Below are 27118 nucleotides of genomic sequence, written 5' to 3' on the forward strand. Positions count from 1 at the left end.
ATCCACCCAACCTACACATCTTGGGACACGAAGGGGCAATTTAGCATGGCCAATCCACCTAACCTACACATCTTTGGACACTACGGGGCAATTTAGCATGGCCAATCCACCCAACCTACACATCTTGGGACACGAAGGGACAATTTAGCATGGCCAATCCACCTAACCTACACATCTTTGGATACTAAGGGGCACTTTAGCATGGCCAATCCACCTAACCTACACATCTTTGAACACTAAGGGGACAATTTAGCATGGCCAATCCACCTAACCTACACATCTTTGAACACTAAGGGGACAATTTAGCATGGCCAATCCACCTAACCTACACATCTTTGAACACTAAGGGGACAATTTAGCATGGCCAATCCACCTAACCTACACATCTTTGGACACTAAGGGACAATTTAGCATGGCCAATCCACCTAACCCGCACATCTTTGGACACTAAGGGGCAAACTGAGACTCACCTGATGAAGGAGCAGCGCTCCGAAAGCTCGTGCTACCGAATAAACCTGTTGGACTTAAACCTGGTGTTACGAGACTTATTATTCTGAAAGGATTGTAAATCCTTACCGTGTGAGTCATGTCCATAATCGTGCCCTGTGGATTGAAAACACGGAGAGAGGTGTTTGAGAACAAGGATAAAAAGCCCATTGAACACTTTAAACCCAGCACACTAAGGCTGGCTCTGCCTGTTTCTAACATTCACTCTCCCAACACCCGCTGAGGAATTTCAAGCTGCGTTATTAATATCTCAGTAAACCACAATCTTCCCTCGTTAGAAATATCCACCCAGCCCATCCTTCAAAGTGTCCATTCACTCCCATCTGTTTCTCTCTCTCTTGTGTTCGCATGTTTGGGGGCGGCACGGTAGCACAGTGGTTAGCACTGCTGCCTCACAGCGCCAGGGACCCAGGTTCGATTCCCGGCTCGGGTCACTGTCTGTGCGGAGTCTGCACGTTCTCCCCGTGTCTGCGTGGGTTTCCTCCGGGTGCTCCGGTTTCCTCCCACAGACCAAAAGACGTGCTGGTTAGGGTGCATTGGCTGTGCTAAATTCTCCCTCAGTGTTACCCGAACAGGCGCCGGAGTGTGGCGACTAAGGGATTTTCCCAGTAACTTCATTGCAGTGTTAATGTCAGCCTACTTGTGACACAAATAAATAAATGCAATGAAATAAATAATAAACTTATTGAAGGACTTGTCATTCTGAGTGTGTGAATACCTGTGGACGCACTCGGAGCAGCACAGTGGCACAGTGGGGAACGCTGCTGCCTCACAGCTACAGAGAGCTGGGATCGTTCGTGGCTCGGGTCACTGCCTGTGCGCAGTTCGCACGTTCTCCCCGTGTCTGCCTGGGTTTCCTTCGGGTGCTCCGGTTTCCACCAACACTCCAAAGATGTGCAGGTTGGGTGGATTAGCCAAGCTAAATTGCCCCTTAGTGTCCAAAGATGTGTAGGTTAGGTGGATTGGCCATGCTAAATTGCCCCTTAGTGTCCAAAGATGTGTAGGTTAGGTGGATTGGCCATGCTAAATTGCCCCTTAGTGTCCAAAGATGTGTAGGTTAGGTGGATTGGCCATGCTAAATTGCCCCTCAGTGTCCAAAGATGTGCAGGTTAGGTGGATTGGCCATGCTAAATTGTCCCTCAATGTCCAAAGATGTGTGGGTTAGGTGGATTGGCCATGCTCAATTGCTCCTTAGTGTCAAAGGATGTGTGGGTTAAGTGGATTGACCATGCTAATTTGTCCCCGAGTGTCCAAAGATGTGTAGGTTAGGTTGATTGGCCATGTTAAATTGCCTGTTCGTGTTCAAGGATGTGCAGGTTGGGTCGTTTGGCCATGATCAATTGTCCCCGAGTGTCCAAATTGTGTCGGTCAGGTGGATTGGCCATGCTAAATGGCCCCTTAGTGTCCAAAGATGTGTAGGTTAGGTGGATTGGCCATGCTAAATTGCCCCTTAGTGTCAAAAGATGTGCGGGTTAGGTGGATTGGCCATGCTAACGTGTCCCTTAGTGTCCAAAGATGTGTAAGTAAGGCGGATTGGCCATGCTAAAATGCCCTTTAGAGTCCCAGGATGTGTAGGTTAGAGGGATTAGCGGGGTCAATGTGTGGGGTTGTGGGGATAGGGCCTGGGTGGGCAATTTAGCATGGCCAATCCACCAAACCTACACATCTTTGGACACTAAGGGGCAATTTGACATGGCCAATCCACCAAACCTACACATCTTTGGACACTAAGGGACAATTTAGCATGGCCAATCCACCGAACCTGCACATGATTGGACACTAAGGGGCAATTTAGCATGGCCAATCCTCCGAACCTACAAATCTTTAGACACTAAGGGACAATTTAGCATGGCCAATCCAGCTAACCTGCACATCTTTGGACACTAAGGGACAATTTAGCATGGCCAATCCACGTAACCTGCACATCTTTGGACACTAAGGGACAATTTAGCACGGCCAATCCACCTAACCTGCACATCTTTGGCCACTAAGGGACAATTTAGCATGGCCAATCCACCTAACCTGCACATCTTTGGACACTAAGGGGCAATTTAGCATGGCCAATCCACCTAAACCTGCACATCTTTGGACACTAAGGGGCAAACTGAGACTCACCTGATGAAGGAGCAGCGCTCCGAAAGCTCGTGCTACCAAATAAACCTGTTGGACTTTAACCTGGTGATGTGAGACTTCTTACTCTGAAAGGATTGTAAGTCCTTACCGTGTGAGTCATGTCCATAATCGTCCCCTGTGGATAGAAAACACGGAGAGAGGTGTTTGAGAATAAGGATAAAAAGCCCATTGAACACTTTAAACCCAGCACACTAAGACTGGCTCTGCCTGTTTCTAACATTCACTCTCCCAACACCCGCTGCGTTATTAATATCTCAGTAAACCCCAATCTTCCCTCATTAAAAATATCCACCCGGCACATCCTTCAAAGTGTCCATTCACTCCCATCTGTTTCTCTCTCTCTTGTGTTCGCATGTTTGGGGTTGGCACGGTAGCACAGTGGTTAGCACTGCTGCCTCACAGCGCCAGGGACCCGGGTTCGATTCCCGGCTTGGGTCACTGTCTGTGTGGAGTTTACACGTTCTCCACGTGTCTGCGTGGGTTTCCTCCGGGTGCTCCAGTTTCCTCCCACACTTTGAAGATGTGTAGGTTAGGTGGATTGGTCATGCTAAATTGTCCCTTAGTGTCCAAAGATGTGCAGGTTAGGTGGATTGGCCTTGCTAAATTGTCCCTTAGTGTCCAAAGATGTGTGGATTAGGTGGATTGGCCATGCTAAATTGTCCCTTAGTGTCCAAAGATGTGTAGGTTAGGTGGATTGGCCTTGCTAAATTGTCCCTTAGTGTCCAAAGATGTGTGGATTAGGTGGATTGGCCATGCTAAATTGTCCCTTAGTGTCCAAAGATGTGTGGATTAGGTGGATTGGCCATGTTAAATTGTCCCTTAGTGTCCAAAGATGTGCAGGTTAGGTGGATTGGCCATGCTAAATTGTCCCTTAGTGTCCAAAGATGTGTGGATTAGGTGGATTGGTCATGCTAAATTGTCCGCTAAGATCACCCCTCAGCCTCCTACGCTCCAGAGAAAAAAGTCCCAGTCTATCCAGCCTCACCTTATAAGTCAAACCATCAAGTCCCGGTAGCATCCTAGTAAATCTTTTCTGCACTCTTTCTAGTGTAACATTATCCTTTCTATAATAGGGTGACCAGAACTGTACACAGTATTCCAAGTGGGGCCTTACCAATGTCTTGTACAATTTCAACAAGACGTCCCAACTCCTGTATTCAATGTTCTGCTAAGATTTTTAACAACACCAGGTTAAAGTCCAACAGGTTTATTTGGTAGCAAATACCATAAGCTTTCGGGGTGACGAAGGAGCAGCGCTCCGAAAGCTAATGGTATTTGCTACCAAATAAACCTGTTGGACTTTAACCTGGTGTTGTTAAAACTCTTAGTGTGTTCACCCCAGTCCAACGCTAGCATCTCCACATCAATGTTCTGACCAATGAAACCAAGCCTGCTGAATGCCTTCTTCACCATTCTGTCCACCTGTGACTTCACTTTCAAGGAGCTATGAACCTGTACCCCAAGATCTATTTGTTCTGTAACACTCCCCAATGCCCTACCATTAACTGAGTAAGTCCTGCCCTGGATCAATCGACCAAAATGCATCACCTCGCATTTGTCTAAATTAAACTCCATCTGCCATTCGTCAGCCCACTGGCCCAATTGATCAAGATCCCGTTGCAATCGGAGATAACTTTCTTCACTGTCCACCATGCCACCAATCTTGGTGTCATCTGCAAACTTACTAACCATGCCTCCTATATTCTCATCCAAATCATTAATATAAATGACAAATAACAGTGGGCCCAGCACTGATCCCTGAGGCACACCGCTGGTCACAGGCCTCTAGTTTGAAAAACAACCCTGGACAACCACCCTCTGGCTTCTGGTGAGACACACATCTTTGGACACAAAGAGGCAATTTAGCATGGCCAATCCATCTATCCTACACACCTTTGGACAATAAGGAACAATTTAGCATGGCCAATACACCTAACCTCCACATCTTTGGACACTGAGGGGCAATTTAACATGGCCAATACACCTAACCTCCACATCTTTGGACACTGAGGGGCAATTTAACATGGCCAATACACCTAACCTCCACATCTTTGGACACTGAGGGGCAATTTAACATGGCCAATCCACCTAACCTGCACATCTTTGGACACTGAGGGGCAATTTAACATGGCCAATACACCTAACCTCCACATCTTTGGACACTGAGGGGCAATTTAACATGGCCAATACACCTAACCTCCACATCTTTGGACACTGAGGGGCAATTTAACATGGCCAATCCACCTAACCTCCACATCTTTGGACACTGAGGGGCAATTTAACATGGCCAATCCACCTAACCTCCACATCTTTGGACACTGAGGGGCAATTTAACATGGCCAATCCACCTAACCTCCACATCTTTGGACACTGAGGGGCAATTTAACATGGCCAATCCACCTAACCTCCACATCTTTGGACACTGAGGGGCAATTTAACATGGCCAATCCACCTAACCTCCACATCTTTGGACACTGAGGGGCAATTTAACATGGCCAATCCACCTAAGCTCGTGCTACCAAATAAACCTGTTGGACTTTAATCTGGTGTTGTGAGACTTCTTACTCTGAAAGGATTGTAAATCCTTACCGTGTGAGTCATGTCCATAACTGTCCCCTGTGGATAGAAAACACGGAGAGAGGTGTTTGAGAACAAGGATAAAAAGCCCATTGAACACTTTAAACCCAGCACACTAAGGCTGGCTCTGCCTGTTTCTAACATTCACTCTCCCAACACCCGCTGTGGAATTTCAAGCTGCGTTATTAATATCTCAGTAAACCACAATCTTCCCTCATTAAGAACATAAGAACTAGGAGGAGGAGTAGGCCATCTGGCCCCTCGAGCCTGCTCCACCATTCAATAAGATGTGGTAATATAATCGGGGCCTAGTTTTAAGGCTGGTTAAATTGGATATCCTAAATTAAAGAATTGGGCATATTAAAATCAAACACAGTCAAATCTCGGGCAGGCCAATTGTACAAATACACAAACATGTCTGTGCCTGACCCATCAACCACCCATTAAAGGTCGTTACACTCTACTTGAGACTTAGCAGGAGATCAGGGCACCTCATTGAAATGCATCGGTCTATTGTTAGAAGCCCAGATCGGGCCAGACTTTCTGTCACCAAGAGATCCTGTAGATACCTTACCTGATAACAAGTTCAACAACATGGAGATGGACACCTGGGGGGCGGACCCTGGTGTCCTGTCAGGCAGACATCAAGAAACCCACCGGGTATTGGAACCCCCTCCTGGGACCTCATTGGCCGGAAGCCAGAGACGTTTCTGGAAAGGCAAGCAGGCTGGGGATAAAGGGACGCACTCAGAGGCACACTGCAGCGAAGACTCGATGAGGGAGGCAGTTGTGACCAAAGAACAAAGAACAGTACAGCACAGGAAACAGGCCCTTCGGCCCTCCAAGCCTGTGCCGCTCCTTGGTCCAACTAGACCAATCGTTTGTATCCCTCCATTCCCAGGCTGCTCATGTGACTATCCAGGTAAGTCTTAAACGATGTCAGCGTGCCTGCCTCCACCACCCTACTTGGCAGCGCATTCCAGGCCCCCACCACCCTCTGTGTAAAAACCGTCCCTCTGATGTCTGAGTTATACTTCGCCCCTCTCAGCTTGAGCCCGTGACCCCTCGTGATCGTCACCTCCGACCTGGGAAAAAGCTTCCCACTGTTCACCCTATCTATACCCTTCATAATCTTGTATACCTCTATTAGATCTCCCCTCATTCTCCATCTTTCCAAGGAGAACAACCCCAGTCTACCCAATCTCTCCTCATAGCTAAGACCCTCCATACCAGGCAACATCCTGGTAAACCTTCTCTGCACTCTCTCCAATGCCTCCACGTCCTTCTGGTAGTGCGGCGACCAGAACTGGACGCAGTACTCCAAATGTGGCCTAACCAGCGTTCTATACAGCTGCATCATCAGACTCCAGCTTTTATACTCTATCCCCCGTCCTATAAAGGCAAGCATACCATATGCCTTCTTCACCACCTTCTCCACCTGTGTTGCCACCTTCAAGGATTTGTGGACTTGCACACCTCGGTCCCTCTGTGTTTCTATACTCCTGATGACTCTGCCATTTATTGTATAACTCCTCCCTACATTATTCCTTCCAAAATGCATCACATTCGGAAGACTGACCAGAGAAGGAAGAAGCTGCCATCGAGACTCACCTTCGTGACGACAGACCAGAGGGACTCAGAGAGTCGGGCCTGCAGTTTAACCAAGCCATCTTTACGGGTAGTATACTTGAACCTGGGGTATCCTCTTGTTTTATGTGGGTAATTTAAGGGTTGATGGGGTTATTATTAATAAAGTTGTTGAACCTTGACTTGTGTTTGTCTTTTGTCTATCTTGCAAATAAGGGCACCGGGGTAAAACCTTGGAGTAAGTAAACGGGTACAACAAAGATCATGGCTGATCTTTTCGTGGACTCAGCTCCACTTACCCGCCCGCTCACCGTAACCCTTAATTTCTTTACTGTTCAAAAATCTCTCTCTCCTTGCCTTAAAAACATTCACCGAGGTAGCCTCAACTGGGCAGGGAATTCTTTAGATTCCCAAACCTTTGGGTGAACAAGTTCCTCCTCAACCCATTCCTAAATCTGCTTCCCCTTATTTTGAGGACATACCCCCTAGTTCTGGTTTCACCCGCCAGTGGAAACAACCTCCCTGCTTCTATCTTATCTATTCCCTTCATAACCTTATATGTTTCTATAAGATCTCCCCTCATTCTTCTGAATTCCAATGAGTACAGCCCCAGTCTACTCAGTCTGTCATCATATGCCAACCCTCTCAACTCCAGCATCAACCCAGTGAATCTCCTCTGCACCCCCTCCAGTGCCAGTATATCCTTTCTCAAGTAAGGATCATCCTTCATAGTGTCCATTTACTCCCATTTGTGTCTGCATGCTGGTGGATACAATTTCGTCTCTCTCTAACGGCACGGTAGCACAGTGGTTAGCACTGCTGCTTCACAGCTCCAGGGTCCCGGGTTCGATTCCCGGCTCGGGTCACTGTCTGTGTGGAGTTTGCACATTCTCCTCGTGTCTGCGTGGGTTTCCTCCGGGTGCTCCGGTTTCCTCCCACAGTCCAAAGATGTGCGGGTTAGGTTGATTGGCCAGGTTAAAAATTGTCCCTTAGAGTCCTGGGATGCGTAGGTTAGAGGGATTAGCGGGTAAAATATGTGGGGGTAGGGCCTGGGTGGGATTGTGGTCGGTGCAGACTCGATGGGCCGAATGGCCTCCTTCTGCACTGTAGGGTTTCTATGTTTCTAACCTTTCTGAAGACAACCTGACCAATCCTGGTATCAGTCTGGTAAACCTTCTCTACACTGTTCCGATTGCATCTATATCTTTCCTTAGCTAAGGAGACCAATACTGTATGCAATACTCCAGATGTCATAGAGTCATTGAGGTTTACAGCATGGAAACAGGCCATTCAGCCCAACTTGTCCATGCCGCCCTTTTTTTTTAAGCCCCGAGGCTCGTCCCAATCGCCCACATTTGGCCCATATCCCTCTTTACCCGTCTTACCCATGTAACTGTCTAAACGCTTTTTAAAAGACAAAATTGTACCTGCCTCTACTTCTACCTTTGGCAGCTTGTTCCAGACACTCACCACCCTCTGAGTAAAACAATTGCCCCTCTGGACACTTTTGTACCTCTTCCCTCTCACTTTAAACCGATGCCCTCTAGTTTTAGACTCCCCTATCTTTGGGAAAAGATGTTGACTATCTAGCTGATCTATGCCCCTCATTATTTTATAGACCTCTATAAGTTCACCCCTCAGCCTCCTACACTCCAGAGAAAAAAGTCCCAGTCTATTCAGCCTCTCCTTATAACTCAATCCATCAAGTCCCGGTAGCATCCTGGTAAATCTTTTCTGCACTCTTTCTAGTTTAATAATATCCTTTCTATAATAGGGTGACCAGAACTGTACACAGTATTCCAAGTGTGGCCTTACCAATGCCTCTACTTTCTCAGAAGACTAAGGAAATTTGGCATGTCCGCTACGACTCTCACCAACTTTTACAGATGCACCATAGAAAGCATTCTTTCTGGTTGTATCACAGCTTGGTCTGGGCTCCTGCTCTGCCCAAGACCGCAAGGAACTACAAAAGGTTGTGAATGTAGCCCAATCCATCACGCAAACCAACCTCCCATCCATTGACTCTGTCTACACTTCCCGCTGCCTCGGCAAAGCATTCAGCATAATTAAGGACCCCCCCTCCTTGGACATTCTCTCTTCCACCTTCTTCCTTCGGGATAAAGATTCCAAAGTCTGAGGCCACATACCAACCGACTCAAGAACAGTTTCTTCCCTGCTGCTGTCAGACTTTTGAATGGGCCTACCTTGCATTAAGTTGATCTTTCTTTACACACGAGTTAAGACTGTTCGACTACATTCTGCACTCTCTCCTTTCCTTCTCTATGAACGGTATGCTTTGTCTGTGTAGCGCGCAAGAAACAATACTTTTCCCTGTATGTACAATAATAAATCAAATCAATGTCTTGTACAACTTCAACAAGACATTCCAACTCCTGTATTCAATGTTCTGACCGATGAAACCAAGCATGCCGAATGCCTTCTTCACCACTCTGTCCACCTGTGAGTCCACTTTCAAGGAGCTATGAACATGCACCCCTCGATCTCTTTGTTCTGTAACTCTCCCCAACGCCCTACCATTAATTGAGTAAGGTATCAGAAAGTCAGAAAACTAAATGGATATGCCCTCTTCCCTTTGGTGGGCAGATACATTTGCCATGTCAGTGTAGCTTCAAGAACGCTTCTCTTCAATCATGCAGCTTAGAGCTCAAGCGATGTCCTTCAGGCAAGCGCCTCAGCTGTGGCAGTCAGGTGGTAGGTTTTTCTGTTTCATTGTGGCAGTCAGGACTTTCTTCCTTTAGGCGTTCAGTTTTATTTTGGGGAGTGTGTTGGAAGCAGTTTCAGCAACAAGCTAAGAAGCAGTCTCTCTCTCTCCCGGTGCTTCTCTTAGTTTGGTTCTGAAACTCGTGTCAGTTCGTTGAAGGAGACGGTTTTTGCTATCCGGCCTTCAAGAAGCTGTGTTTTGGGAAACAGATTGGACTACAACCTCTTCTGAGTTTCTTCACGAGGGATTTCCAACCCAGGAGGCTGGATTCATGTATTAAGTGGGCATTGATATATGCTGTATTGTGTTTAACAAAGAACAAAGAAAATTACAGCAAAGGAACAGGCCCTTCGGCCCTCCAAGCCTGCACCGACCATGCTGCCCGACTGAACTAAAACCCCCTACCCTTCCGGGGACCACATCCCTCTATTCCCATCCTATTCATGTATTTGTCCACTCGCCCCTTCAAAGTCACGATCATATCCGCTTCCACTAACTCCCCCGGCAGCGAGTTCCAGGCACCCACCACCCTCTGTGTAAAATAATTGCCTCGTACATCTCCTTTAAACCTTGCCCCTCGCACCTTAAACCTGTGCCCCCTAGTAATTGACTCTTCCACCCTGGGGAAAAAGCTTCTGACGATCCATTCTGTCCATGCCTCTCATAATCTTGTAGACTTCTATCAGGTTTCCCCTCAACCTTCGTCGCTCCAGTGAGAACAAACCAAGTTTCTCCAACCTCTCCTCATAGCTAATGCCCTCCATACCAGGCAACATCCTGGTCAATCTTTTCTGTACCCTCTCCAAAGCCTCCACATCCTTCTGGTAGTGTGGCGACCAGAATTGAACACTATATTCCAAGCGCGGCCTAACTAAGGTTCTGTAAAGCGTCAGCATGGCTTGCCAATTTTTAAACTCAATGCCCCGGCCGATGAAGGCAAGCATGCCGTATGCCTTCTTGACTACCTTCTCCACCTGCATTGCCACTTTCAGTGACCTGTGTACCTGTACACCCAGATCCCTCTGCCTATCAATACTCTGAAGGGTTCTGCCATTTACTGTATATTTCCTATCTGTATTAGACCTTCCAAAATGCATTACCTCACATTTGTCCAGATTAAACTCCATCTGCCATCTCTCCGCCCAAGTCTCCAACTGATCTATATCCTGCTGTATCCTCTGACGGTCCACATTGTTATCCACAATTCCACCAACCTTGGTGTCGTAACTGGATTGATTAGTAAGTTTGCGGACGACACAAAGGTTGGTGGATTTGCGGATAGCGATGAGGACCATCAGAGGATACAGCAGGATGTAGATCAGTTGGAGACTTGGGCGGAGAGATGGCAGATGGAGTTTAATCCGGACATATGTGAGGTAATGCATTTTGGAAGGTCTAATACAGATAGGAAATATACAGTAAATGGCAGAACCCTTAAGAGTATTGATAGGCAGAGGGATCTGGGTGTACAGGTACACAGGTCACTGAAAGTGGCAACGCAGGTGGAGAAGGTAGTCAAGAAGGCATACGGCATGCTTGCCTTCATCGGCCGGGGCATTGAGTTTAAAAATTGGCAAGTCTTGTTGCAGCTTTATAGATCTTTAGGCCGCCCTTGGAATATAGTGTTCAATTCTGGTCGCCACACTACCAGGAGGATGTGGAGGCTTTGGAGAGAGTACAGAAAAGATTTACCAGTATGTTGCCTGGTATGGAGGGCATTAGCTATGAGGAGAGGTTGGACAAACTTGGTTTGTTCTCACTGGAATGACGGACGTTGAGGGGTGACCTGATAGAAGCCTACAAGCTTATGAGGGGCAAGGACAGAGTGGATAGTCAGAAGCTTTTTCCCAGGGTGGAAGAGTCAATTACTCGGGGGTATAGGTTTAAGGAACGAGGGGCAAGGTTTAAAGGAGATGTACGAGGCAGATTTTTTACACAGAGGGTGGTGGGTGCCTGGAACTCGCTGCCGGGGGAGGTAGTGGAAGCGGATACGGTAGTGACTTTTAAGGGGCGTCTTGACAAATACATGAATGGGATGGGAATAGAGGGATATGGTCCCCGGAAGGGTAGGGGGCTTTAGTTCAGTCGGGCAGCATGGTCGGTGCAGGCTTGGAGGGCCGAAGGGCCTGTTCCTGTGCTGTAATTTTCTTTGTTCTTTGAGCAGAGAAGGCTGAGGGGGGAGGGGAATCTGATCGATGTGTACAAAATTAAGAGGGAGTTGGACAGGATGGATAGGAAGAAACTTATCCCCTCATCAGAGGCATGTCAGGGGAAAGGGGAATGAGAGGGGAGTTGAGGAGAAACTTGTTTACCGGAGAGGGGTGGTGGGAATCTGGAGCCCGCTGCCTGAAAGGGTGATAGAGGCGGCAACTCTGACAACAATTAAAAAGTGTATGGATGAGCACTTGAAACACCACAGCAATGAAAGGCGACGGAGCAAGGGTTGAGAAATAGGATTAGGACGGATAGGTTCTTGAGGGGCCGGCACAGACACGATGGAGCGAAGGGCCTATTTTTGTTCTATGGCAGTCTATGTCTCTGTGGAAATCAGCCCGATTTCTATAACACGCCATCCCTTAATTTGCCAACGCGGTGAAAAATCAGATGAAGCGAGTGAGCCCTCTGCCCTGCGGTGGACTATCTCTGCTCCAAATGTTGCTGTGTGTCCCTGTCATTAGTGGCGTCAATGTGTGGGGCAGGTGCTTAACAATGTTACCTGCAAATATTGTAAATCTTTACCTTTCGATTCATCGCTGTAATGGTCCCCTGTGGACAGAAAACGTGGAGAAAGTTGGTTGAGAACAGGGATGGAAAGATCTTGACATATTCAGGCAGATGCAAATTGGGGAGAAATTCGTAACGTTGGACTACCAGTGGGTTATCGCAAGGAGGCGTTTTGGGTAACACACGATGTTTCGAAAAGTCATTTGGGGGGAAGGGACAAAGAGCAGCTCAGGGACAGGCCCTTCGACCCTCCAAGCCTGCACCAACCATGATGCCTGCCTAAACTAAAACCGTACGCACTTACGGAGTCCGTATCCTCCCATTCCCATCCTATTTGTCTAGCCCCTTAAATGCCGCAATTGTACCTGCTCCCACCTCCTCCCCGGGTTCCAGACATTCACCACCCTCGGTGTAAAGAAACTTGCCCCGCACATCTCCTCCAAACTTTTCCCCACGCACCTTAAACCTTTGTCCCCTAGTACTTGACTTTTCTACCCTCGGACAAAGCTTCTGACTATCCACTCTGTCCCATGCCCCTCATAATCTTGTAAACCTCTATCAGGTCGCCCCTCAACCTCCGTCGTTCCAGTGAGAACAAACCAAGTTTTTTGTGTCGGTCTTCACGGTGGAGGACACAAATAGTTTGCCAAATATTAACGATAGAGGGTTGGCAGCAGGAGAAATACTTAATACAATTAATGTTACCAGAGAGGCAGTGCTGGGTAGACTAATGGGACTGAAGGTGGATAAGTCCCCGGGTCCGGATGGAATGCATCCCAGGGTATTGAAAGAAATGTCAGAGGTAATAGTGGATGCGTTAGTGATTATTTATCAAAACTCGTTGCATTCTGGGGTAGTGCCGGTTGATTGGAAAACGGCTAATGTTACGCCGCTGTTTAAAAAAGGAAGGAGACAAAAGGCGGGTAACTATAGGCCGGTCAGCTTAACGTCTGTAGTAGGGAAAATGCTGGAATCCATTATTAAAGAAGAGATAGCAGGGCATCTGGATAGAAATGGTTCGATCAATCAGACGCAGCATGGATTCATGAGGGGAAAGTCGTGCTTGACGAACATGTTGGATTTTTATGAAGATGTGACTAGGGCGGTTGATGGAGGAGAACCGGTGGATGCGGTGTTTTTGGATTTCCAAAAGGCGTTTGATAAGGTGCCCCATAAAAGGCTGCTGAAGAAGATTAGGGCACACGGAGTTGGGGGTAGTGTGTTAAAGTGGATTGGGGACTGGCTATCCGACAGGAAGCAAAGAGTCGGAATAAATGGGTGTTTTTCCGGTTGGAGGAAGGTAACTAGTGGCGTGCCGCAGGGATCGGTACTCGGGCCGCAACTGTTTACCATTTATATAGATGATCTGGAGGAGGGGACGGAGTGTAGGGTAACGAAGTTTGCAGACGACACAAAGATAAGTGGAAAAGTGAATCGTGTGGAGGACGGAGAAGATCTGCAGAGAGATTTGGACAGGCTGAGTGAGTGGGCGAGGATATGGCAAATGGAGTATAACGTTGAGAAATGCGAGGTTATACACTTTGGAGGAAATAATAACAAATGGGATTACTATCTCAATGGAAACAAATTAAAACATGCTACCGTGCAAAGGGACCTGGGGGTCCTTGTGCATGAGACGCAAAAGCCCAGTCTGCAGGTACAACAGGTGATCAAGAAGGCAAATGGGATGTTGGCCTATATTGCGAAGGGCATAGAATATAAAAGCAGGGATGTCTTGATGCACTTGTACAGGGCATTGGTGAGGCCGCAGCTGGAATACTGTGTGCAGTATTGGTCCCCTTATATGAGGAAGGATATATTGGCATTGGAGGGAGTGCAGAGAAGGTTCACCAGGTTGATACCGGAGATGAGGGGTTTGGATTATGAGGAGAGGCTGAGGAGATTGGGTTTGTACTCGTTGGAGTTTAGAAGGATAAGGGGGGATCTTATGGAGACTTATAAGATAATGCGGGGGCTGGATAGGGTGGAGGCGGAGAGATTCTTTCCACTTAGTAAGGAAGTTAAAACTAGAGGACACAGCCTCAAAATAAAGGGGGGTCGGTTTAAGACAGAGTTGAGGAGGAACTTCTTCTCCCAGAGGGTGGTGAATCTCTGGAATTCTCTGCCCACTGAGGTGGTGGAGGCTACCTCGCTGAATATGTTTAAAGCGCGGATGGATGGATTCCTGATCGGTAAGGGAATTAAGGGTTATGGGGATCAGGCGGGTAAGTGGAACTGATCCACGTCAGATCAGCCATGATCTTATTGAATGGCGGGGCAGGCTCGAGGGGCTAGATGGCCTACTCCTGCTCCTATTTCTTATGTTCTTATGTTCTTATCCAACCTCTCCTCACAGCTCAAACCCTCCAAGCCAGGCAACATCCTGGTTAACCCTTTTCTGTACCCTCTCCAAAGCCGCCACATCCTTCTGGTAGTGTGGTGACCAGAATTGTACACAATATTCTAAATGAGGCCTAAATAAAGTTCTATAAAGCTGCAGCATGACCTGTCAATTTTTATACTCAATGCCCCAACCGATGAAGGCAAGTATTGTCGTGTGCCTCTTGACTACCTGATCCACCTGACTTGCCACTTTCAGTGATCGGTGGACATGTACACCCAGATCTCTCTGCCCTGTCAATACTCCGAAGGGTTCTACCATTTACTGTATAATTCCGACATGGATCTTCCAAAATGCATGACCTCACACTTATCTGGATTGAGCAGAGAAGCTACGGCATCTCCTCCGGAGCCTTCAACATGTCATCGATGAAGACGAACATCTCGCCAAGGCCATCCCCACACCCCCCACTTCTTGCCTTCAAACAACCGCACCACCTCAAACAGACCATTGTCCGCAGCAAACTACCCAGCCTTCAGGAGAACAGTGGCCATGACACCACAAAACACAGCAACCTCTGCAAGACGTGCCGGATCATCGACACGGATGCCATCATCTCACGTGAGAACACCATCCACCAGGTACACGGTACCTACTCTTGCAACTCGGCCAACGTTGTCTACCTGATACGCTGCAGGAAAGGATGTCCCGAGGCATGGTACATTGGGGAAACCATGCAGACGCTACGACAACGGATGAATGAACACCGCTCGACAATCACCAGGCAGGAGTGTTATCTTCCTGTGGGGGAGCACTTCAGCGGTCATGGGCATTCAGCCTCTGATCTTCAGGTAAGCGTTCTCCAAGGCGGCCTTCACGACACACGACAGCGCAGAGTCGCTGAGCAGAAACTGATAGCCAAGTTCCACACACATGAGGACGGCCTAAACCGGGATCTTGGGTTCATGTCACACTATCTGTAACCCCCATGACTTGCCTGGGCTTGCAAAATCTCACTAACTGTCCTGTCTGGAGATGATACACATCTCTTTAACCTGTGCTTAACGCTCTCTCCACTCACATTGTCTGTACCTGTAAATATAGAGACCTATAAGATAATGAAGGGGCTGGATAGGGTAGAAGTGGAGAGATGCTTTCCACTTAGAAAGGAAGCTAGAACTAGAGGGCACAGCCTCAAAATAAAGGGTGGTCAGTTTAGGACAGAGTTGAGGAGGAACTTCTTCTCCCAGAGGGTGGTGAATCTCTGGAATTCTCTGCCCACTGAAGTGGTGGAGGCTACCTCGTTGAATATGTTTAAATCATGGATAGATGGATTCCTGATCCAGGACCTTGGTGAGACCACATTTGGAATATTGTGTGCAGTTCTGGTCACCTCACTATAAGAAGGATGTGGAAGCGCTGGAAAGAGTGCAGAGGAGATTTACCAGGATGCTGCCTGGTTTGGAGGGTAGGTCTTATGAGGAAAGGTTGAGGGAGCTAGGGCTGTTCTCTCTGGAGCGGAGGAGGCTGAGGGGAGACTTAATAGAGGTTTATAAAATGATGAAGGGGATAGATAGAGTGAACGTTCAAAGACTGTTTCCTCGGGTGGATGGAGCTATTACAAGGGGGCATAACTATAGGGTTCGTGGTGGGTACAGGAAGGATATCAGAGGTAGGTTCTTTACGCAGAGAGTGGTTGGGGTGTGGAATGGACTGCCTGCAGTGATAGTGGAGTCAGACACTTCAGGAACATTTAAGCGGTTATTGGATAGGCACATGGAGCACACCAGGATGATAGGGAGTGGGATAGCTTGATCTTGGTTTCAGATAAAGCTCGGCACAACATCGTGGGCCGAAGGGCCTGTTCTGTGCTGTACTGTTCTATGCTCTATGTTCTGATCGGTAAGGGAATTAGGGGTTATAGGGATCAGGCGGGTAAGTGGAACTGATCCACTTCAGATCAGCCATGATCTTATTGAATGGCGGGGCAGGCTCAAGGGGCTAGATGGCCTACTCCTGCTCCTATTTCTTATGTTCTTATAAACACTTGGTTGGACTCGTATTCCAACCATTATTTTGTCAATTGTTATTTTCTAAACTCCAACGAGTACAGACCCAGAGTCCTCAACCGTTCCTCATACGACAAGCTCTTCATTCCAGGGATCATTCTCGTGAACCTCCTCTGGACTCTTGCCAAGGACCAGCACATCCTTCCTTAGACTGCATAAAGATGTGGTTAAGTTTTACCAGTCGTTTCACACATGTCAGGTCATACAGAAACCGGGGAGAGACCAGTACCCTTATGCCAGCAGTTGAGAGACCCTTTACAAGGGTCTGAATCGATCGCGTTAAACCCCTCCCTAAAATGAAAAGTGGGAATCAGTATCTTTTGATGGATGTGTCTGTTAGAATTCTGGAGGTCATTCCATTCCATTATATTCCAGCTAAAAAGATTGTGGAGGAGTTAATTAGACTTTTTACCAAGTATGGACTTCCCACAGAAGTACCATCAGTCAAAATTCTTCAGAGAAGTTATCGATAGGTTAAGAGTGAAGCAGTTTAAATCAACTGCGTGGAATAATTGGCAGGTCGTACTGAGGCTGTACAGAACCTTAGTTAGGCCTCATTTGGAATATTGTGTACCATTCTGGTCGCCACACTACCCGAAGGATGTGGATGCTTTGGAGAGGGTACACAAGAGGTTTACCAGAATGTTGCCCTGGTACTGGAGGGCATTGGCAGAGGTTGGAGAAACTTGGTTTGTTCTCACTGGAGCGACGGAGGTTGAGGGGCGACCTGATAGAAGTCTACAAGATTATGAGGGGCATGGACAGAGTGGATAGTCAGAAGCTTTTTCCCCAGGGTGGAAGAGTCAATTACTCGGGGGCACGGGTTTAAGGTGCGAGGGGCAAGGTTTAAAGGAGATGTACGAGGCAAGTTTTTTACACAGAGGGTGTTGAATGTCTGGAACGCACTGCCCGGGGAGGGGGTGGGAGCAGGTACGATAGATTTGATTTGAATCTGATTTGATTTATTATTGCCACATGTATTAACAGACGGTGAAAAGTATTGTTTCTTGTGCGCTATACAGACAAAGCATACCGTTCATAGAGAAGGAAATGAGAGGGTGCAGAATGTAGTGTTACAGTCATAGCAAGGGTTCAGAGAAAGATCAACTAAATGCAAAGTAAGCCCATTCAAAAGTCTGACAGCAGCAGGAAAAAAGCTGTTCTTGAGTCGGTCGGTCCGTGACCTCAGACTTTTGTATTTTTCCTGATGGAAGAAGGTGGAAGAGAGAATGTCCGGGGTTCATGGGGGTCTTTAATTATTCCGGCTGCTTTGCCGAGGCAGCGGGAAGTGTAGACAGAGTCAATGGATGGGAGGCTGGTTTGCGTGATGGATTGGGCTACATTCACAACCTTTTGTAGTTCCTTGCGGTCTTGGGCAGAGCAGGAGCCCCAGACCAAGCTGTGATACAACCAGAAAGAATGCTTTCTGTGGTGCATCTGTAAAAGTTGGTGAGAGTCGTAGCTGACATGCCAAATTTCCTTAGTCTTCTGAGAAGGTAGAGATGTTGGTGGGCTTTCTTAACTATAGTGTCGGCGTGGGGGGGACCAGGACAGGTTGTTGGTGATCTGGACACGTAAAAACTTGAAGCTCTCGACCCTTTCTACTTCATCCCCGTTGATGTAGACAGGAGCATGTTCTCCTTTACGCTTCCTGAAGTCGATGACAATCTCCTTCGTCTTACTGACATTGAGGGAGAGATTATTGTTGTCGCACCAGTTCACCAGATTCTCTATCTCATTCCTGTACTCTGTCTCATCATTGTTTGGTCAAGGTCAACCTGTCTCGTCAAGGTTGATGGATTTGCGGATAGCGATGAGGACCATCAGAGGATACAGCAGGATATAGATCAGTTGGAGACTTGGGCGGAGAGATGGCAGATGGAGTTTAATCCGGACAAATGTGAGGTAATGCATTTTGGAAGGTCTAATACAGATAGGAAATATACAGTAAATGGCAGAACCCTTCAGAGTATTGATAGGCAGAGGGATCTGGGTGTACAGGTACACAGGTCACTGAAAGTGGCAATGCAGGTGGAGAAGGTAGTCAAGAAGGCATACGGCATGCTTGCCTTCATCGGCCGGGGCATTGAGTTTAAAAATTGGCAAGTCATGTTGCCACTTTATAGAACCTGAGTTAGGCCGCACTTGGAATATAGTGTTCAATTCTGGTCACCACACTACCAGAAGGATATGGAGTCTTTGGAGAGGGTACAGAAAAGATTTACCAGGATGTTGCCTGGTACGGAGGGCATTAGCTATGAGGAGAGGTTGGAGAAACTTGGTTTGTTCTCACTGGAACGACGGAGGTTGAGGGGCGACCTGATAGAAGTCTACAAGATTATGAGAGGCATGGACAGAGTGGATAGTCAGAAGCTTTTTCCCAGGATGGAAGAGCCAATTACTGGGGGGCATAGGTTTAAGGTGCGAGGGGCAAGGTTTAAAGGAGATGTACAAGGCAGATTTTTTATACAGAGGATGGTGGGTGCCTGGAACCCATTGGCGGGGGAGGTAGTGGAAGCGGATACGGTAGTGACTTCTAAGGGGCGTCTTGACAAATACAGGAATAGGATGGGAATGGAGGGATATGGTCCCCGGAAGGGTAGGGGATTTTAGTTAAGTCGGGCAGCATGGTCGGTGCAGGCTTGGAGGGCCGAAGGGCCTGTCCCTGTGCTGTACTGTTCTTCGTTCTTTGTGCGTAACATCCGGAATTGCAGGGAGCATTCCAACGATGGCATCAAACCATGTTGAGGTCCTATAGTGAGGATTGTCCAGAGGATCGGAATAAAGGGATTCCATTTGTACTTTTTGCAATTATGAATGCTCCTAAATTCAGTCCATTTGAATTGATATTTAGTCATGAGGTAAGAGGAACACTTAAATGAACGAGGAGAAACTGGCGACACATGTAACCATCAGGTGTTGCTATTTGTAATATATATAAATGACTTGGAAGGAAACGCCGCTGGTCTGATTAAGTTTGTGGATGATGCGAAGATTGGCGGAGTTGCGGATAGTGATAAAGATTGACAGAGAAAACAGCAAGATATAGTTAGACTGGAAAATTGGGCTGAGAAATGGCAGATGGAATTTAACCTGGACAAATGGAAAGAATCCAGAGGAGGTCCACAAGAATGATCCCTGGATTAAAGAGCTTGTATTATGGGCGGCACGGTAGCACAGTGGTTAGCACTGCTGCTTCACAGCTCCAGGGACCTGGGTTCGATTCCCGGCTCGGGTCACTGTCTGTGTGGAGTTTGCACATTCTCCCCGTCTCTGCGTGGGTTTCCTCCGGGTGCTCCGGTTTCCTCCCCCAGTCCAAAGATGTGCGGGTTAGGTTGATTGGCCGTGCTAAAATTGCCCCTTAGTGTCCTGAGATGCGTAGGTTAGAGGGATTCGTGGGTAAAATATGTGGGGATATGGGGGTAGGGCCTGGGTGGGATTGTGGTCGGTGCAGACTCGATGGGCCGAATGGCCTCTTTCTGTACTGTAGGGTTTCTATCAAGAACGGTTGAGGACTCTGGGTCGGTACTCGTTGGAGTTTAGAAGGATGAGGAGGGGGGATCTTATTGAAACTTACAGGATTCTGTGAGGTCTGGATAGAGTGGATGAGGATGGTTCCACTAGTAGGAAAAACTAGAACCAGAGGGCACAACCTCAGGCTAAAGGGACGATCCTTTAAAACAGAGATGAGGAGGAATTTCTTCAGCCAGAGAGTGGTGAATCTGTGGAACTCTTTGCCGCAGAAGGCTGTGGAGGCCGGGCCATTGAGTGTCTTTAAGACAGAGATAGATAGGTTCTTGATTAATAAAGGGGATCAGGGGTTATGGGGAAAAGGCAGGAGAATGGGGGTGAGAAAAATATCAGCCATGATTGAATGGCGGAGCAGACTCGATGGGCCGAGTGGCCTAATTCTGCTCCTATGTCTTATAGTTTGGTTCTGAAACTAGTATTAACTAGCTGAAGGTGGGGCTTATTTCCGTCCTGTCTTCGAGAAGCTGCGTTTTGGGAAACAGATTGACTTTCTTCACAGGGGAGTTTCCTCATTCAACCCGTTGTCGTAGCGTCTGCATAGTTTCCCCAATGTACCGTGCCTCGGGACATCCTTTCCTTCAGCGTATCAGGTCGACAACGTTGGCCGAGTTGCAAGAGTAGGTACCGTGTACCTGGTGGATGGTGTTCTCACGTGAGATGATGGCATCCGTGTCGATGATCCGGCACGTCTTGCAGAGGTTGCTGTGGTTCCTGAAACAAGTGGGCATTACTCTATGATATGTTGTGCTTATTTGGAGGGTTTTGTGGATTGGATGTTGGCTTTGGACAAGGGACTACAAAAGGGTCATGAATGTAGCCCAATCCATCACACAAACCAGCCTCCCATCCATTGACTCTGTCTACACTTCCCGCTGCCTCGACAAAGCAGCCAGCATAATCAAGGACCTCTACGCACCCCGGACATTCTCTCTTCCACCTTTTTCCGTCAGGAAAAAGATACAAAAGCCTGAGGGCACGTACCAGCAGGTTATTTAGGAGAAAGGAAACCTCAGTTAAAAACACAAAAACCTTCTTTTTGGCCTGGACTGCATAAGGATGTGTTTGAATGGACACTATAGTTAAGAAAGCCCACCCAACGCCTCCACTTTCTCAGAAGACTAAGGAAATTTGGCAAGTCAGCTACGACTCTCACCAACTTTTACAGATGCCCCATAGAAAGCATCCTTTCCGGATGTATCACAGCTTGGTCTGGGCTCCTGCTCTGCTCAAGACTGCAAGGAACTATAAAAGGTCGTGAATGTAACCCAATCCATCACGCAAACCAGCCTCCCATCCATTGACTCTGTCTACACTTCCCGCTGCCTCGGGGAAAAGCAGGCAGCATAATTAAGGACCCCACGCACCCCGGACATTCTCTCTTCCACCTTCTTCCGTCGGGAAAAAGATACAAAAGTCTGAGGTCAGGTACCAACTGACTCAAGAACAGCTTCTTCCCTGCTGCTGTCAGACTTTTGAATGGACTTACCTTGCATTAAGTTGTTCTTTCTCTACACCCTAGCTATGACTGTAACACTACATTCTGCACACTCTCGTTTCCTTCTCTATGAACGGTATGCTTTGTCTGTATAGCGCGCCAGAAACAATACTTTTCACTGTATGTTAATACATAGAACATAAAACATAGAACATAGAACAGTACAGCACAGTACAGGCCCTTCGGCCCTCGATGTTATGCCGAGCTTTGTCCGAAACCAAGATCAAGCTATCCCACTCCCTATCATCCTGGTGTGCTCCATGTGCCTATCCAATAACCGCTTAAATGTTCCTAAAGTGTCCGACTCCACTATCACTGCAGGCAGTCCATTCCACACCCCAACCACTCTCTGAGTAAAGAACCTATCTCGGACATCCCTCCTATATCACCCACCATGAACCTTATAGTTATGCCCCCTAGTAACAGCTACATCCACCCGAGGAAATAGTCTCTGAATGTCCACTCTATCTGTCCCCCTCATCATCTTATAAACCTCTATTAAGTCGCCTCTCATCCTCCTCCGCTCTCAAGAGAAAAGCCCTAGCTCCCTCAACCTTTCCCCATAAGACCTACCCTCCAAACCAGGCAGCATCCTGGTAAATCTCCTCTGCACTCTTTCCAGCGCTTCCACATCCTTCTTATAGTGAGGTGATCAGAACTGCACACAATATTCCAAATGTGGTCTCACCAAGGTCCTGTACAGTTGCAACGTAACCCCACGGCTCTTAAACTCAATTCCCCTGTTAATAAACGCAAACACACTTCTTCACGGCTCTATCCACTTGAGTGGCAACCTTCAGCGATCTGTGGATATGAACCCCAAGATCTCTCTGTTCCTCCACATTCCTCAGAACCTTGCCGTTGACCCTGTAATCCACATTCAAATTTGTCCTCCCAAAATGAATCGCCTTGCACTAATCAGGGTTAAACTCCATCTGCCATTTTTCGGCCCAGCTCTGCATCCTATCAATGTCTCTTTGCAGCCTACAACAGCCCTCCACCTCATCCAGGACTCCACCAATCTTGGTGTCATCAGCAAATTTACTGACCCACCCTTCAGCCCCCTCCTCCAAGTCATTGATAAAAATCACAAATAACAGAGGACCCAGCACTGATCCCTGTGGTACACCGCTGGTAACTGGCCTCCAGTCTGAAAATTTTCCATCCACCACCACCCTCTGTCTTCTATGAGAGACAGTAAGAAGTTTAACAACACCAGGTTAAAGTCCAACAGGTTTATTTGGTAGCAAAAGCCACACAAGCTTTCGGAGCTCTAAGCCCCTTCTTCAGGTGAGTGGGAATTCTGTTCACAAACAGAGCTTATAAAGACTCAGACTCAATTTACATGAATAATGGTTGGAATGCGAATACTTACAACTAATCAAGTCTTTAAGAAACAAAACAAAAAACACAGTAAGAAGTTTAACAACACCAGGTTAAAGTCTTGATAGTCAATATCTTTTCCCAAAGGTAAGGGAGTCTAAAACTCGAGGACATAGGTTTAAGGTGAGAGGGGAGAGATATAAAAGTGTCCAGAGGGGCAATTTTTTCACACAGAGGGTGGTGAGTGTCTGGATCTCACCACGTTAAAGACTTGCTTAGCTGTAAGTATTCGCATTCCAACCCTGTTGGACTTTAACCTGGTGTTGTTAAACTTCTTACTGTGTTCACCCCAGTCCAACGCCGGCATCTCCACTTCTATGAGAGAGCCAGTTACTTATCCAATTGGCCAAATTTCTCTCTATCCCACACCTCCTTACTTTCTTCATGAGCCGACCATGGGGAACCTTATCAACAATGTTACAATAATAAGTCAAATCAAATATGAAGTTGATCTTTCTCTACACCCTAGCTGTGACTGTAACACTACATTCTGCACCCTCTGCTTTCCTTCTCTATGAACAGTATGCTTTGTCTGTACAGCGCGCAAGAAACAATACTTTTCACTGTATCCCAGTACATGTGACAACAATAAATCAAATCAAATTAAAACATTTGAGTTAATCCTCAAGAGTTTACACTATCCGTGGTTGCTGCGTTTCGAGGTTGCAATTGTTAAAAGTTCTTACTAAGTGTCTTATTATACATCACAACAATATTCTCAATTAAACTTTGCTTTTGATAAGAGCTCCTTGTGGGTCAGTTCAATCACACCTGGAGTGAAATCTCTCATTCCCATCCTGGCCGAATTCAACGTGAAAAGGTTACAGGTCAGGAGAGTTTCAGAGGACGCCTTGAAATATCCGACCCGACTTGTAACAACGGGATCTTCACAATGTTATCTGAAAGGATTGTAAATCCGTACCTTGATGCTGATGTCCATAATCGTCCCCTGCGGATAGAAAACACGGAGAAAGGTGTTTGAGAACCAGTATGAAAAGAGCTTTGCATATTCAGGAGATTAAAAATGGGCAGAAGTCCATCAAATTGTACAACCAGTTCATCATCGGCAGAGTCAGAAGTCTCACAACACCAGGTTAAAGCCCAGCAGGTTTCTTTGAGAGCACGAGATTTCGGAGTGTTGCTCCTTCCTCAGGTGAGCGGGAGTTCAAAGGGTCATAGAGGTTTACAGTGTGGAAACAGGCCATTCGGCCCAACTAGTCCATGCCACCCTTTTTTTTTAAACCCCGAAGCTAGTTCCAATTGCCCGCATTTGGCCCATATCCCTCTACACCCATCGTACCCATGTAACTGTCTAAACGCTTTTTAAAAGACAAAATTGTACCCGCCTCTACTACTGCCTCTGGCAGCTCGTTCCAGACACTCGCCACCCTCTGTGTGAAAAAATTGAGCCTCTGGACACTTTTGTATCTCTCACCTCTCACCTTAAACCTATGCCCTCTAGTTTTAGACTCCCCTACCTTTGGGAAAAGATATTGACTATCTCGCTGATCTATGCCCCTCATTATTTTATAGGCCTCTATAAGGTCATAGAACATTACAGCGCAGTACAGGCCCTTCGGCCCTCGATGTTGTGCCGACCAGTGGAACCAATCTAAAGCCCCTCTAATCTACACTATTCCAATATCATCCATATGTTTATCCAATGACCATTTGAATGCCCTTAATGTGGACGAGTCCACCACTGCTGCAGGCAGGGCATTCCACACCCTTACTACTCTCTGAGTGAAGAACCTACCTCTGACATCTGTCCTATATCTCTCACCCCTCAATTTAAAGCTATGTCCCCTCGTGCTAGCCAACACCATCCGAGGAAAAAGGCTCTCTCTAACCACCCTATCTAATCCTCTGATCATCTTGTATGCCTCATTATTCTGCCAACGCCGTGAAAAATCAGATGAAGCGAGTGAGCCCTCTGCCCTGCGGTGTGGACTATCTCTGCTCCAAATGTTGCTGTGTGTACCTGTCATTAGTGGCATCAATGTGTGGAGCAGGTGCTTAACAATGTTATCCTAAAGGACTGTAAATCCTGACCGTTACGTTGAGATCCGTAACCGTCCTCTTTTGAGTCGCATGTGACAATAATAAATCAAATCAAATATTAAGTTGATCTTTCTCGACACCCTAGCTATGACTGTAACACTACATTCTGCACCCTCTCCTTTCCTTCTCTATGAACGGTATGCTTTGTCTGTATGGCGCGCAAGAAACAATACTTTTCACTGTATGCTAATATATGTGACAATAATAAGTCAAATATTAAGTTGATCTTTCTCTACACCCTAGCTGTGACTGTACATAAGAACATAAGAAATAGGAGCAGGAGTAGGCCATCTGGCCCCTCGAGCCTGCCCCGCCATTCAATAAGATCATGGCTGATCTGACGTGGATCAGTACCACTTACCCGCCTGATCCCCATAACCCCTAATTCCCTTACCGATCAGGAATCCATCCATCCGCGCTTTAAACATATTCAGCGAGGTAGCCTCCACCACCTCAGTGGGCAGAGAATTCCAGAGATTCACCACCCTCTGGGAGAAGTTCCTCCTCAACTCTGTCTTAAACCGACCCCCCTTTATTTTGAGGCTGTGTGTCCTCTAGTTTTAACTTCCTTACTAAGTGGAAAGAATCTCTCCGCCTCCACCCTATCCAGCCCCCGCATTATCTTATAAGTCTCCATAAGTCCATAGGACTCTTAAATCGGCCTCGCAGGTGGAGGATGCGGTCAAGAAGGCGTACTAGCCTTCATTAATCGAGGGATTGAGTTTAGGAGTCGGGAGATAATGCTGCAGCTTTATAGGACCCTGGTTAGACCCCACTTGGAGTACTGCGCGCAGTTCTGGTCACCTCATTACAGGAAAGATGTTGAAGCCATTGAAAGGGTGCAGAGGAGATTTACAAGGATGTTGCCTGGATTGGGGGGCATGCCTTATGAGGATAGGTTGAGGGAGCTTGGTCTCTTCTCCCTGGAGAGACGAAGGATGAGAGGTGACCTGATAGAGGTTTACAAGATGTTGAGAGGTCTGGATAGGGTAGACTCTCAGAGGCTATTTCCAAGGGCTGAAATGGTTGCTACGAGAGGACACAGGTTTAAGGTGCTGGGGGGTAGGTACAGAGGAGATGTCAGGGGTAAGTTTTTCACTCAGAGGGTGGTGGGTGAGTGGAATCGGCTGACGTCGGTGGTGGTGGAGGCAAACTCGTTGGGGTCTTTTAAGAGACTTCTGGATGAGTACATGGGATTTAATGGGATTGAGGGCTATAGATAGGCCTAGAGGTGGGGATGTGATCGGCGCAACTTGTGGGCCGAAGGGCCTGTTTGTGCTGTGGCTTTCTATGTTCTTTGTTCTATGTTAAGATCCCCCCTCATCCTTCTAAACTCCAACGAGTACAAACCCAATCTCCTCAGCCTCTCCTCATAATCCAAACCCCTCATCTCCTGTAACACTACGTTTTGCACCCTCTCCCATTTCCTTCTCTATGAACGGTATGCTTTGTCCATAGCGTACAAGAAACAATGCTTTTCACCGCATGCTAATACACGTGACAATAATAAATCGAATCAAAATCAAATCTAATCGGTTTTAGTGTCCACGGATTCAGGGACACGACAAAAATCAGAAAATATGAAGCCAGACGCTCGTCTGAGGCAGCGATGTATAGACCTAAATAATCCAATTGGGTTGTTACACCATTTGAGCGGGATCTAATCGCAGAGTTGAGGGGTGGGATTTCTTGATCATGCATGTTCTTGGTCTGCTGTCAGCGAGGATGGGGAATTCAGTGCTCTGCCAAAACTCCATTTATTGCCGCGGGTCAGAGGTCTATAGTAGCGGAATCACAGCACCTACTGCGGTTGTCAGCCTTCATGTCGCGCTCAGGGCGATGGTCTAGGCCTTGGACACTTACCATTCTGGCTGAGAGGTGAGAGGATATAGATAGGCTGGAAATTTGGGCAAGGAAATGGCAGATGGAGTTCAATCCTGATAAATGCGAAGTGATGCATTTTGGTGGGAATAATGTAGGGAGGAGCT

At 47.2% G+C, this 27118-nt stretch overlaps 1 protein-coding gene across 1 annotated transcript in view; it reads right to left on the minus strand.

Moving 5' to 3' along the window:
• LOC144486542 (uncharacterized) overlaps window positions 1-27118 on the minus strand; it is a 175423-nt gene that overhangs the window by 60128 nt on the left and 88177 nt on the right. Inside the window, exons 19-23 of the mRNA XM_078204592.1 lie at window positions 23992-24018; window positions 12266-12292; window positions 5230-5256; window positions 2729-2755; window positions 577-603 (exon numbers count right to left, since the gene is read on the minus strand). Of these exons, the coding sequence (XP_078060718.1) occupies window positions 577-603; window positions 2729-2755; window positions 5230-5256; window positions 12266-12292; window positions 23992-24018 (135 nt within the window). The remainder of the gene's footprint in view (window positions 1-576; window positions 604-2728; window positions 2756-5229; window positions 5257-12265; window positions 12293-23991; window positions 24019-27118) is intronic.

Source organism: Mustelus asterias, unplaced genomic scaffold (assembly GCF_964213995.1).
Source record: "Mustelus asterias unplaced genomic scaffold, sMusAst1.hap1.1 HAP1_SCAFFOLD_387, whole genome shotgun sequence".
Classification (NCBI taxonomy): domain Eukaryota; kingdom Metazoa; phylum Chordata; class Chondrichthyes; order Carcharhiniformes; family Triakidae; genus Mustelus; species Mustelus asterias.